Source organism: Seriola lalandi, unplaced genomic scaffold (genome assembly GCF_002814215.2).
Source record: "Seriola lalandi dorsalis isolate HSWRI2012SDOR001 ecotype SW California unplaced genomic scaffold, Sedor1 jcf7180002054945, whole genome shotgun sequence".
In the NCBI taxonomy this organism is placed as follows: Eukaryota; Metazoa; Chordata; class Actinopteri; order Carangiformes; family Carangidae; genus Seriola; species Seriola lalandi.
The window spans coordinates 3,667,585-3,681,226 of NW_019525496.1; the positions used below are offsets into that span (position 1 = coordinate 3,667,585).

The window sequence follows — 13,642 nt, forward strand, 5'->3', positions numbered from 1 at the left end:
TTTAATCTCCTGTAGTGCAGGTGTTGGGGGCTGTGTAATGTCTTAACTGAGAACTGAATGCACCCATGAGTCCCCTTTCAGTCCGCCCTGTGGGTCTCTGAGCAAGATACTGATCCACATGACAGAAAGGTGCACTGGGACATGGTTGTTCTTCAAAGGATGACAGTGGTTTAGTGGAGTTATGACAGATGCAAACAGGATCTGACAGCTCGTGCAATGGCTGTCTGACAGCAAGATTGCCAGCAGAGAAATTCATATTTATTCAGGGCCAATGGCAAAGCACGTAGGCAACTGGAGAAAAAAAGAAAAACTAAATAAAAAACAGACTGAAATTTGAGTTTCTTTAAATTCTCTAATTATTTAGAAGACTTCTTGCAGCACAGTTGCCTAAAATATTAAAAACAACATTGACATCCTTGGCTCTTTTATTCTCCCTTGTAGCTACACAGAGGGAGGGAGGGGGGCAAGCCTTGGAGGAGAGACGCGCAGCGGGCACCAGATGCTGGGATTGGTCGGACGCTCCACGTTGCACGAACCTAAACAGCAGCGTAAAGCAGAGACGGTCGGAGGATGAAGCAGCCGGAGCATCTTCATCATCCGAGCCAGGCGCACGTATTTGCCGCGGTGGGTGAGAAAGTCAAAATAGCAGTGTGTGACCGGTGCATGAGAGAATGGTGATAAATTAGACTGTCTTGGGATATTGTGTTGTTCCGCACCGGATCAGTCTGCTTGACAGCCAGGCGGTAACGCAGCGCCAGACAGCACGGCGCTGTTTTCTACCTTCCACTGAGGAGCATCCGCTGGCTGAAAATCTGGGATCTGATCATGGGGTTTTCCTTCTAGTAATATTGTCTGAGCTGCAACACGAACGTCGCCTGCGTCTAGAAAAAATCAAACCATGGGTTCCAGACTGAGCAGGCAGAGCAGCCTGGACAATGAGAATTTCTCCAAAAAGCGACGCAAGCTTCTGGATGGCACCGGAGAGAGCGACAGGGGCAGTCGGGGCGGCGGGGACTTTCTGTTTGCACTGATGCTGAAATCAGACAAACTGCCTGGGATGCTGCGGAGGACCAACCACAGCCCGTACATGAGGCGAGTGGCGTGGATCAAAGAGATACAGAAGCTGCTCCGTGACCGCAGGATAGAGCAGGCAACCGACGTGCTCAAATTACTGAGGAAGGTAAGCAGAACCTGCACACAGCTGCACACAGCTGCACACAGCACCCGGTAAAGTCAGACCCGTTTACATACACTACGTGCGCCACAGCTGTGAGCCTGCTCTGATGCTGATGCAGCCACGCATCCCCCACATTACTCCCCAAGCAACAGATGGAGAGCAGGCAGGTGCTCCTCATGTGCGTGAATGCAGTTTGATGTGTCCACAGGTGCCTCCATCAACCCCTGCCCTCTGACCTCTGACCCCCACCCCCAGCCCAGACCACCTCTCCCCTCGGCCACTTCCTCCAGAAGCATTTGTTTTTGTAGAAAGTAGGCCACTGGCAGAGCAGTGTACCTGTGACACATTGTTTCAGTGGCAGACGCAGCATGTGACTCAACAGTGTTCTCTCTGGCTGTGGGGCTGACATGCAGCATGTTGACGTTTGATTTGAAGGGATAACCTGCAGTCTAAATAAGGAAATGGTCAAACTGCGTGCCGTGTGTCATCGCTTCAACACAAATTTCATTGTCCTCAGATGTGATCTGGGTATTACCACGAACAAACGCACTCCACCATCCCCTCTGCATCTGTCTTTGTTTCCCGCACTGTGGCCAGAGTCTCACCTCTCCTCCTTAGGCTGTTCTAATACTCCCATTAGAGCGACCTGCCCCCTCCATCCCTCTCCACTCCTAATGTCTCTCTCTGTGTGTGTAATGGCCTGTGCTCCAGCAGCAACAATGTAAGCCCTGGAGTCCTGTGTTCCACAATACAAAATATTATTCTTCTCCAAAAGGTTTTATTAACTCTTAGTCAGAGGAAAAAGGTCACAGAAATGAAAATCTTACCAGCGGCTCGTTCATACTTTGTTGTGCTCCATGTGATTCTCATAGAATATTACTTGTTTTTCCCCTGAGATTAGATATTTTTTTAGCTTCTTTGGCTGATGAAAATCTTTAAAACCCACCGGATCAGATCAAAAATGCACAAAAACATCAGTTTTTATTGTTTTCTTTAAAAAAAAACAACTGACATTTGTTGCAGTATGTTTGATGCAATTTTCACTTGACCAAGATAATAGTTATAAATAGATGTAGTCGTGACCTAGAGTATATCCAGCTCCACTATACTGAGTGAAGCGGCTTGTTTTCAAAGTCTCACCTGCTGTGGGATATGTAGCATTGAAAGGTGTAAAAGAATATGTAGGTGCATTGAATATGTGACAGCAGCCTCTGTGATCTCATTTGTTTGCTTTCCCTCAGGCCTTCCTCTGTCTTTTAGCTGTCGGCCAATCTAGCATTAATTACTCTGAAGCCTTGACACGGGAGAGAGTGGAACATCCTTAATCAAGCCGATGAGATAAACTAGCCAGCCAAGGCTCCATGACAGCCACATCACAGGGGACATGGGCTCGCTTCCTCTAAATGAGCTCCACTTTTATTAAATAAGCCTTACTTTATCTTTACTCGCAGCGTCGCAACCAGGCAGAGAGAGATTTCTGAGAGATTCCTGTTCTCTGGATTTAAAAGGAGTTTGTGGTAGAGTTAATTGGTGTGTAACAGTGAGCTCTGCTTCAGATATGAAAAAGATCTGAGCTCTGCTGCGGATACGGGAAGGATTCGTGGCTTCATGCTGCGCTTGCACATGACAATTGATCGTGTCTAAACTCAGATGGGGAGATATTTTTATACCTTGTTTCTCAGAAGGGCAGAAGCAGCTTCTCTCCCGCCTTGGGTTCAGTCTGTGTTTACTGTTGCCCTTGTTAAAAGGGGAGCTAATAATGTTGAGCTGCCAACCTCCCACTCAAACTGTCTGTTATAATCAATGCCGATTGTGCTCGTGAGAGAAAAAAAAGTGCGTGTGCTCAGGTGTGTCGACGCTGTATGTCTCAAAGGCTTGCCTCTCTCATTAAAGTTGCATGGACTGCACAAGTGCTCGTCGTCGTAGTCTGCCTCCTTAGCACCTTGAGGATGGACATGTTGATGAAGGCAGATTGTACAGTTCAGAACACGCAGCTGCACTGCTGACTGTTGCTTGTCTCATCACACTCAAAAGGTCATCGGAAATCTGCTCGTTTTAGTCGCTTTGATTTGTTTTTACTGCAGATGCTTCTGGATTTGTCATATTTATGAGTAAGCTTACTTGACAGCTGTCAGCTTTGACCTCTTTAGAAATGTATTCATATCCTGTTCAAATGTATTCAAAATCATTTTCAGGTGCCACTGACATATTTTTTTGCGGTGAAAAGAATGATGAAGTAAGAGAAATACCTTAAACGTGTTTAGAAAGTTGCATACAGATTGTAAACAGCATGCAGGGAAGGGTTTTACATTCTTCCAAGGAGCGTTTTGAATGATCAAGGAGAGCAGAGCAAGCATAGTTCTTAAAGTGGTTTTGTTTATGCAAACAGTACGTGCTATGGCATGTCGGGATATGCACTGTGGCTCGGCGCCATGGAGGTGTGATAATTTATGTGTCTCCCTCTAGATCTCACTCTCCTGCTGTAGATGAAAAAGCTTCTGTCTCTGTTAATGAATATTTAAAACAAAACATTTCTTTTATCTTTCCATTTCAAGTCACATTGCCCTTGACATAGCAAAGGCTCCATCTCCATCACTAATGCATTTTATTCTCCTCAGCTCCAAAGACACTTTAATTGTAATTGCCTTGAAAGTGCCTGATTTTTTTTTATTTTTTTACAATTTCATCTTGCTGTGATTTTGATTTTCTCATGTTTCTTTTTCTGTTTTGGTAGGATCTGGGTTTGGAAGGCACCTCCCTCAACGACATCTTGTACAAAAACGCTGCCTTCCTCAACCTGGTGGACCCCATCTCACACGAGCTGCTGCTCAGCCTGGCTCGAGAGATGCAGTGTCCTAAGAAGGTCAGCTTTTACTGCGTTCTCCTTCCCATAACACTCACAGCGTATCCAGGAAAAAAAAAAAAATCAAAGCTTGATGTTAGTATTCTGCAAAAGAAAGCATTCTCTTAAACATATTCCCCTGATGGTTTCCTTTTTGTTAAGTTATCCAGATCAATGCAAATCCAATCTGAGGATATTATCTACTTTCATTTGACAGACGGTTGAAGGGAATTCTGCAGACGCATGTTACTTTTGAGGAGCTAGAAATAGGACGAGCTGTTCAGTATGAATCCCAGATCCCAGTTTGTTGAATTGTTCTCAATCTCATACCTGAAAACTCATAAACCTGAACAACCTGTGAATATCTGCAAAGTGATAACCTTGAAGGAATCAACTGAACGAACACGCTGAATAAAAATGGTTGTTTTGTGCACAGACATGAATTCATAACTCCGTATGTCTCGACCTTCTACAGTGAATATTGAATTATTTGGATGTAAGCCACGACATGGTTAATGAGCTGAAATTACCAGTGTTTGCCAGTGGCTGTGTCAAATCTCACCTCTCCTGTGTACTTCCTGTGTTTTCCCCCTCGATGCATGCTGTATGTGATTAGATTTTCTTCCTCCAGCAAGGCAGCAAAATTGTGTTTTGTTCAGGAGCAGCTGAAGGTATCTCGAATTATAACAAACCTTTTTTTTTATTTTGTTCATATGAAACTTCACAACAGTTTGTCTCTTTCCTGTCTCTTTTTTATCTGCTTCCTACCACAGGATGCAGACACCATAAAGTCTTCTGATAAGATTTGCAGACAGCTGATCTACCACCTAACCCCGCACTCAAAGTGGCTGAGGCAGAGCATGTCCAGACGGAAATCCCAGGCCTGGTAAGGCCTTTCTGTCCAGACATCCAGTCTGTAATAAATCTGCAGCTACGCACAACTGAGAACAGGGCTCTGCTGCATGTCGAGCTGTAGAGATTTCCATCTTTGTAGCTGACATTGAACTAGGGCAGAGCTGGCCACGGGCTGACCTGACGGGAACACCATGGTAACCACAGCTGTCAATCATCTATCTTTTTTAAGTGGTCAGGTCTGCGCAGTGGATGCGCGTTGCCATTGGCCTTTCTCTCTTGAAAAGTGGCACAGCCGCAAATTTGTCCATCTGTTTGCTGAAGAAAAGCTGGGAGGGTATTTTTTTTAAAATACAATTGTATCGTCTTGATGAAAAGATGGAATTGCTTTTGATGTGCAAATGATGATGAGAGAATTAGCTTGTGCACAAATAGGTTTTTTGTGCGCCTAGGTATTGCTTGGTAATCCTATTCATGAATAGAAACAGGCTATCATAATTCTCGCTCGTGTAATTGCTTATTCTACAGCTGGTTAGACGCTGCACATAATGTGTTCATTTTCTGGAGATGAAAATAATCTCAGGATTGACAAGGAGACAATGCAAACACGGTGAGATGAGGCAGGTCCATTATGAGTCAGTCAGAGGTATCAACACGCACAATCTGAGGAGAGGCGAAGACATATTCACAGGGATCTGGCAGGATCAGACCCTTCACTGTCGAGCTGCACTTGCAGGGCTTTGTTGTGCTCGTGGACGTTTAGCTCAGCTCGGAAGAGGAAAGACGCAGGAATTAACTGACTCTGACAGCATCTCTGAAAATGTGCAGATACATACGATTTCTAAATTCCTAGAGCTGAGGGGCCTTCTTTTTCTTTTCTTTTTTTTTTTTTTACTTAGTCATATTGTAGGCTTCACAAACCTGTAGAGAGAGAGACAGAGTCTGGCACCGACTGAGACAGCAGGAGCGACATGAATCATTAAAACAGAAATCCACCCTAAAACAGAATATTAATACAGTGGAAGCTGTGTGCTCTGACAGCTTCGCCTGCCGCCGTGTTCATGAACAAACACCTGTCAAAGCTAGAGAGAGACGAGACCCGGCCAGCCTGCTGCTGCATGTGAAAAGGAAATTCACCTCACACACACTCGATTTCTGGTTTGTCTGGTTTAACACTTTTATAAAAGCAACTGTGTGATAATTCCCCGGGAGCACAGTTACTTTTCCATTTAGTGTTTTTACAGGAAGCAGCTGAGCTCAGGCTGTAGTGTGTTGTACTGTCATGTGGTTCTGTTGGGAGGGGAAGGTTCAGGGGTTGTTTGTGTAAAGGTTTCGGGGAGTAGGCTACACTTGTTCGCTTTCTTAGATGAGAATATTGATACCACTCTCATGTCTGGATGCTTAATCTGAAGCTACAGCCAGCAGACGGTTGGTTTAGCTTAGCATAAAGACTGGAAACCGGAGGAAATAGCTTGCTTAGCTTTGCACACACACAAAACTGTAAAAATGTTTGCAATCTTTTGGCTTGCAAAACTACATCTTGGCATTTTTACACCTTGGTTTTTGAACAGGTTGAGAAACTTTTTCTTCTATTTTTTCTATTTCCTACTTTCAGACAGAGCCAAGCTAACTGGTTCCCCCATTTCCAGTATTTATGCTTAACTCAGCTATCTGCGTCCCAGCTGTAGCTTCATACTTAGCGTAAAGATATGAGAGTGGTATCAATCTTCCCATCTAAGTCTCTGCAGAAGAGATGATCAAATGTATTTTCCAACATGTTGAACAATTCCTTTATTAAGTAGGATTTCCCTGTCCACATTAACAAGAAAAGAGAATGACCTTAGGGTGGATTTTACCTCCTTTTCACTTCCATCTTTGTCCAGCTGCAGGCAAACTGCCCTCATCTGTGAAAATATGCAACAGCCTCGCCTCTGAGGTTTCTCTGTACTCAGAGGAAACAGAAACAGCTCAGTGCTTAATGCCACCGGCTTCTTCATCCCTTCATTATCCAGCATTAGCACTGCACACCGGCTGCTCTAAATACTTTACACACATTTCTGACTGGAATGCCACACTGAATTAATGTCTGAATCTCACTAATCCTGTTAATCTATCTAACTAGTTTATTTGATTTTTTTTTTTTTTTACATTTGAATGAAAGAGCTCCACAACAGGTTTGATGGAGGCAGTGACCCAGAAATGCTGCCGAGGCGCTCCCACCTTAAGGGTAATTTCATGTGAGCGGAAAAATTGCCAACACTTTGGTGACCTTTTTTAGCTTCGGTTTTCACACCGCTGTCTTCCTGCTCCATCAGGCTTACTTAACCTCATAATTATCTTCCTCCTTTGTCACCCGAATGCTCAGAAACAAGAAATACAAAATAAGCATTTAGTGGGCTCTGTCTTTGTAGTTCCCACATTGCTCATCTTCATCCACTGCATAATAAATCGTCCGTTTTTTCACCTCAAATTCACTAATATACATTATATTGCGCATTGTAGCTTACCATGCACATTAAAGCTTTCTCAGGGGCACATCAATCATTTTAACTGATTGTTTTAGCTTCAATTCCTTTGCCAGGAAAATACGACGTGCTCACAGCAGCTCTCCAGATCCAGATTTTTACCAAAACATCCACCACACAGAAAGATATGGAGGTGGTATTTGCTTGCAGGTGCTGTGTTATTGATATGGGCTGTTGACTGTGAGGTTGGACTCCCTGTATCATGAAGGACAATGCAGTGGTTTCAGTGTGAGTGTGTGTGCACTCTCACACTCTCCTTTGAACAGTTTCTTGTATATAGTACAGCAGAAAATGAATTGAAAATGTAAGTGAAATGCCGGGGAGCAGATGTGGTTTGACTCATCTCATCTCATGTCTCTCTCGTACAGATTTCAGTCTTCAGCCATCAGAGGATTGAAGTGACTAACAAAGCAAAGCTTGAACATAAAATGACTCTGCAAAAAAAAAAAAATCCAATGCAATAATAGCCGAGGGGAGAGCTGAGGAGGAAATTAACTCCTGGAAAATACTTTAATACTTTGAGATAAAATGGATTTTTTATAACTTCTGTCATTATCCACCCACTTGTTAACACAGGCATTTTAACTGTTTCAAACAGTGTCCTTATTTGTTTAAATAGCATTTCCCCTCGTCACAATTAGCTTCACCTAACCCCGCAGATATGAATATTTATAAATGACAAGAGTGATTTGATTTACGCTGACTGAATTCAAACGCTGCCTCATTATATTAAATCACTGACACACAAAGACTGACGAGCCACACATGAAGACAAGCGACGCACTCTGCTTCTTCAGTATTTAACTGGGAACACCAAGTAGATGACTTCATTATTCAATGTAAATTGAATTGATTACTTAATAATGGAAGGGATATTTATTAGATTACGTAATTGTGAATTTAGTTTGGTAAGCACTATTACTAAAACGGTGATGCCATTTGTGTTATTACTGGCTTCAATTCATTGTTAGTGCAGGAGGGGATTATTCTCTCACTGTCTGCTGCTGTGAACATCTCTACTTAGCGACATGCATCGAATGTGATTTGATTCATAGCGGAGAACGCCGCACCTCTGCACCACTTCTTTTTTCATCTTTTTTAATCACTTAACCTATAAACTAGTTTTGTCATTTAACCTGAGCCCTGTTGTCTGTGTTCTCATGGATGTAAAGACCACAAAAAAAGCTGTCCTCTCAAAGTTATAAGCGACACTCTTGTTTCCTGGTGTCAAATTAATCCGGAGGAAGGATGGAAGAGGCTTTCTGAGAGGACGCCGCAGACGTCCATTTTTCATGCTTCCTGAGCTCGAAAAGACGAGTCTGTCTGAAAAGGAGGGAGTTGTGTGATCAAAACCCATTCGCACCTGCAGGGGAGCCGCTGCCAGGCCGTGGCCATTAGGACTTTTGTGCCTCTGGTGAAGATGAGGTTTCTGGCAATTATAAAAGGCTGGCAGGGCCAGACAATGGGTGGGTGAGGGGGTGGGAGCGGCTCACAAGACTTTGCTAAAGATGCAGCAGCCTTGACAAATGTCTTTATCTGACAGATTCTGTTCTCCAAAGCTGATTAAACTCCACTTTATCCTGGCTTCACCAGCAGGTTTTATACTTTCTTTTTTTTCCTTTTTTTTTTTTTTGTTGCAATTAATTTAAACTTAAATTTAAACGTGCTCATTAGCCCACCATCTGCTTTTAAAATGAAGCTGTGGATGCTGCTGAGGGCACATCCATCTTCGATGTGACCAAAAAACACTTTAAAGCATCACAAGTGACAGGTACTGCAGTGAATGTCACAGAAAGTCACTGGGCGCTGGAGGATGTTATAATTCACTCTGACACCGAATCAGCGTTACAGGCCACTTCAGTAACAGCTCGAGTTAAACACACCGCATCCTCACGAAGGGGGAAGTACTGACTGGAAACAAAAGAGCAAGGAAGGGTGTAAATAATGCACTAATATTTTCATCTGCGGTGTAAAGCAATAACTAATGCTACAGAAAAGTATCACTTATATTCAGTCAAATCCTTGCTCTGCAAATGACCCTCAAAGCGCTTTAAGGTTTTCAGACGTTTGTGCTGTGTGTGTGAGCCAAAAAACACGTCCTGAGTTCTCCTTACTCCCACATCAAATATCGCTTCCCTCAATGACTGACATTCATTTTATGAATCAATATAGTGTCTCAAACGCACAGAAAAATCACCCAGACAAAACTAGAAAGCAGCTGGAGCGAGCAGACCTCAGCTACAGTTACATAATCCTTTAAATGTCTGATTTTAATAATGGAAATGCTTCTAAATTTTTAATCTGCATTAAAATATTCACTGATAGTGACAAGTGACACATTTTAATAAGGGCACAAAACATATGCTTAAGTACTGATTAGCTTGATTCATGATGATTTAATGCAAGGATGTATCATGAATTCCTGTTGCTGACACTAACATGTTATGAGTTTATGTGATCTCTACTGAATCATCAATTAGTGAAACATACATTCATTAATATGCCACCAAATTAGGCCCGTTAAATGTATGAGTCTGAAATGCACTTTCCTATGTAACTGGATTCAGCTAATTTTCATGGTATAGACTATGAATTTATGTATGAAGTAGCTGTGATTCAACAGTCCTTAACTGATGATCCATTAAGTGTTAACTAATCACATAAAGTCATAGTGACTTGATAATTTTCTTCAGCATATGTTTTGTACCCTTATCAGAAAGTGTTACCTGATTGTCAGATTAAAAATTTTGAAACGTGTTCCATTATAAAATTGTAAATGTGGTGCTGATGCATGAGGAATTAACTGTGCTTTACTTAAACATATGTCTTGTACCCTTGTTATAAAGTGTCAATGATGATCATACGTGTGAGAAAATCATGAAAATGCCCCATTTAGCAAATCTTTGATCTGTGTTCTTTGGCCTCATTTTGACCAAACTTCACGGGAGACATCTTGCTATCGAACAAAGAAACAAAACATAAAACAACTTTTTTTGGTGGCAATAATAACAACAACTTATAGGCAGCATTTTGTGATGTATTTCCAAAAAAAATAAAATCTCTCCTGTCCTAAAAATAAAGTGGCCAAGCATCTTCTATTCAAGTTTCATCTTTTTGTAAAACACATCATGGTTTATCTTTTAAGTAGTAAACTGTTTTGGCTCTGTGCTGTAAGGAGCTCTGTGCTCCTGGCCTTCAGAGCTTTCGGCTCAAGCTCCTGGCTCACTCGGATGTTTTGGCTCCTCTGTTTACACTAGTAAATCCCCATGCTGGAGTCTCTGTGTCAGCCTTCCGCTCCAAACCAGCCCAGTCACCCCCTCCTCTATACAACACAGGAAACACAACATAAAACCAGGGCCTTGTCCCCAAGTCACAGATAGGGGAATCATTCTAAGATCCTTTCAGCCCCTCAGCTCAAAGTTAATCTGTAATGTGCTTTTTCGTGTCTAAGAGTCATCTAAGTAATCCCACTTTCTCTCTCCTTATGTTCCCCAACAGTCTCAAGACAACCCTACAGAAAAAGCTGTCCAGTGACTCAGTCGACTTGTCCGGCATCCCTCTGTCCACTCGTGACGTCCGTCAAGTCGCCTTCTACCTCCAAACCAACAGAGACAGTGTGGTGGCTGTGGACATCAGCTTCACCGAACTCCAGGACGAGAACTTGAAGCTTCTCCTGCCTCTTCTCGCTTCTCTGCCCAAACTCAGCACCCTGGCTCTCAACGGTAACCGCCTCACCCTGGCTATCCTCAAAGACCTCACCGAGATGCTCAAAGACCCCAAGATGTTCTCCAGCCTGGCCTGGATCGACCTGGGCAACAACGTGGATATTTTCACCATGCCCCAGCCGCTGCTGGTCGCGTTGCGTCGGCGCTGTAGCCTGAAGAGCAGTTTACCAACCATCTACGAGTACACAGAGGGCCAACCCTACTGCTACCACCTGGAGACTTCTATCGAGGAGCCCAGCCTTTACGAGGAAGAAGAGGAGGACGAGGAGGAGGCGGAAGACGACGAGGATGACATGGGGAACAAATTTGAGCTGGAGCCGTGGGGTTTAGGGCAGAAGCAGCTCTCCAAAGACTTCACCCTTCACTACTGTGAGAGGTGATGAGGTATTTTCTCTCTGAGGCTCTTTCCACTGTGGATGAAATGTCGTCCCACAGCACTCCGTTACTTCCTTCGTCCTCTCGCCCTCACACCACGAGCCCAGTCACCCTTCGAGGCACGAGGGAGACCAGTGCCCACATTGTGAACTTCTCGTCGCGACACAGCTATCAAGCAATTCCTAACCATCTCTGAGTTAACCCACACAAGATAGTGACAGTCACAACGGCGGACTTACTGTGTTGGTGGATGGTGCTCTTGGGAACAAGGTGCGGTTTCATTGGAGGGGGGCTGGAAGAGTTAATGAACCGGTGCTCGCTCTCTCTCTCTCTCTCTTTCTCTTTCTCTCTCTCTCTTTCTCTCTCTTTCTCTTTCTCTTACTCTCTCTCTCTATCCCTCTCCCTCTCTCTCTCTCTCTCTCTCTCTCTCTCTCAGTGATAGTGGAAGCTGAGGAGCCAGTCCCAAGGAGGTTTGGATCAGTTGGTTGGATGGAGGAGCAGCATCCCTGCGGTAGCTGAAGTGGAACTGGAGTTAGTTTGGAAACAGTGGGTCCCTCTGGGTTCTCTACCAGGACTGAGACTATCTCTGGCAGGCAGGGCCTAGCTCCACATTGTGTGTTCTCTGTTAATCTCTCAACAAAAGCTATGACACAAGTTCAACAGACTATACAGCCGACGACCTGTCACGTGACGCCGGCAAAACTGCTAGGTCAAGACTTTTTGCGTTTTCCCCCCCTTTCCAAATGTCCACTTGTGAATACCCACGCAGCCCTTGTGTAGATGTAAATGAGGACACAAAACATGGCTCTGTTGTGTTTCCACAGGCTATTTTTGTGCACTTTTGGTGAACAAAGCAATCTTAGAAGACAACAGGTAGGACTCAACAATGGATAGCTGTCACTGATTGTTTTTTGTACTTGCCTAAATGCTGATATTCACCTCTTTGTAATTATTGCTCCGTTGTAGTCACCACCACAGTGTTTCAGCGCATTAATGACACCACAGCCAACTGTAATATGGGCCACTGAGTCTGTGTCCTTCCAACTGCCGTGTGTCTCTACAGATATGTTGCCATTTCCATGTGTTGAAATTCAGCGGCCCTGTGTTTGCGATGAGACGCAGCCATGACTGTTATCTGTTGGTTATAGTCCGTCTACGGTAGCACATGATGATTAAGTTAGACTGACCGAAACACTGCAATGCACTTTAAGGCACTATATTCTATTTATATTTCCGTTTCTCCATAGCATATACTCTGTGTACACTGTTTATAACTGACTGAGATATTTACAAAGCAGCAGCTGAAAGCATACCTCTCCAAGGTGAAATGACCAAATGGCTCATGATTGTTAGAAGGATCATTGAAAACACCATCACCATATATATAATAAATGTTTAAGTGTGTGTTATGTGTGTTTGTAACAGTAAAACGTCTGATTACTGCTGTAATTATTTGTGTTATTGTTATTGTTTTTGTGTTTTGTCTTTTGTCCGACTCGGTAATTATAATAATGACTCTAATGAAACTGAGCCCAGTGACCTCCTGCTGTAAGCTCGAACAGTAAACAAAAGGGGGACGTGGCTGATAGGATTGCACAGCAAAACAGAAAACAGTTCAGTAAATGTGATTTTCAGTCAGGGCAGACACCTCTTATGTCGAATGTTTAATCTGAATAACGGAGCGCACTGTCCACTCGGTTTGTAGTTTTTGTTTCGTGTGTCGACGTCAAACTCTTCCTTGTTGTAGCCTGTGTGTATTTGTCTCATGCCAAACACTGACTGCCAATAAAAGATCCGATCCAAACTGAGAAGTGATTTGTTTTATTTTGAAAAAAAAAAAAAAGAAAGGAAAGGAGTGTGCTGGTGGCAATATCTGTGTCACGAGCAGAACCTGCAGCTGCTCACAGAAACAAACAGAGGATTTATTTATGCAGATTAGCCTGCAAATAGGGCAATAAAAGAAATGAGCTCAGACCGAGCTGTTTGGGATTGGCTGGGGGAGCAGTGTACTTGTTTCAGAGCCAGCAGATCATCTGTGGCGCTGTGTGCTGTCAGGGAAACGCCTGAGCTGCCACCGTTTACCAGGGAAAGGCAGGGTGGTCATCACATGAGGCCCTACCCATGATCCTCTCCTGGCAACCTTTTG

General features: G+C 43.6%; 1 protein-coding gene across 1 annotated transcript; it reads left to right on the forward strand.

Annotated features, from left to right (window-relative positions):
* The first annotated feature begins 492 nt into the window (after nucleotides 1-492).
* Nucleotides 493-13,300, forward strand: lrrc75ba (leucine rich repeat containing 75Ba). The gene is made up of 4 exons (XM_023393907.2): nucleotides 493-1,180; nucleotides 3,912-4,040; nucleotides 4,793-4,905; nucleotides 10,895-13,300. Exons 1-4 carry the CDS (start codon nucleotides 899-901, stop codon nucleotides 11,499-11,501), a joined length of 1,131 nt encoding a protein of 376 aa, XP_023249675.1. The 5' UTR covers nucleotides 493-898; the 3' UTR covers nucleotides 11,502-13,300.
* The last annotated feature ends 342 nt before the right edge of the window (nucleotides 13,301-13,642 follow it).

Bases quoted from the DNA above. Each gene is read 5' to 3' on its own strand.
- lrrc75ba (XM_023393907.2), top strand. From the start codon at position 899: ATGGGTTCCAGACTGAGCAGGCAGAGCAGCCTGGACAATGAGAATTTC. The intron at 1,181-3,911 runs GTAAGCAGAACC...CTGTTTTGGTAG, and splicing joins TGCTCAAATTACTGAGGAAG to GATCTGGGTTTGGAAGGCAC. The intron at 4,906-10,894 runs GTAAGGCCTTTC...GTTCCCCAACAG, and splicing joins AGACGGAAATCCCAGGCCTG to TCTCAAGACAACCCTACAGA.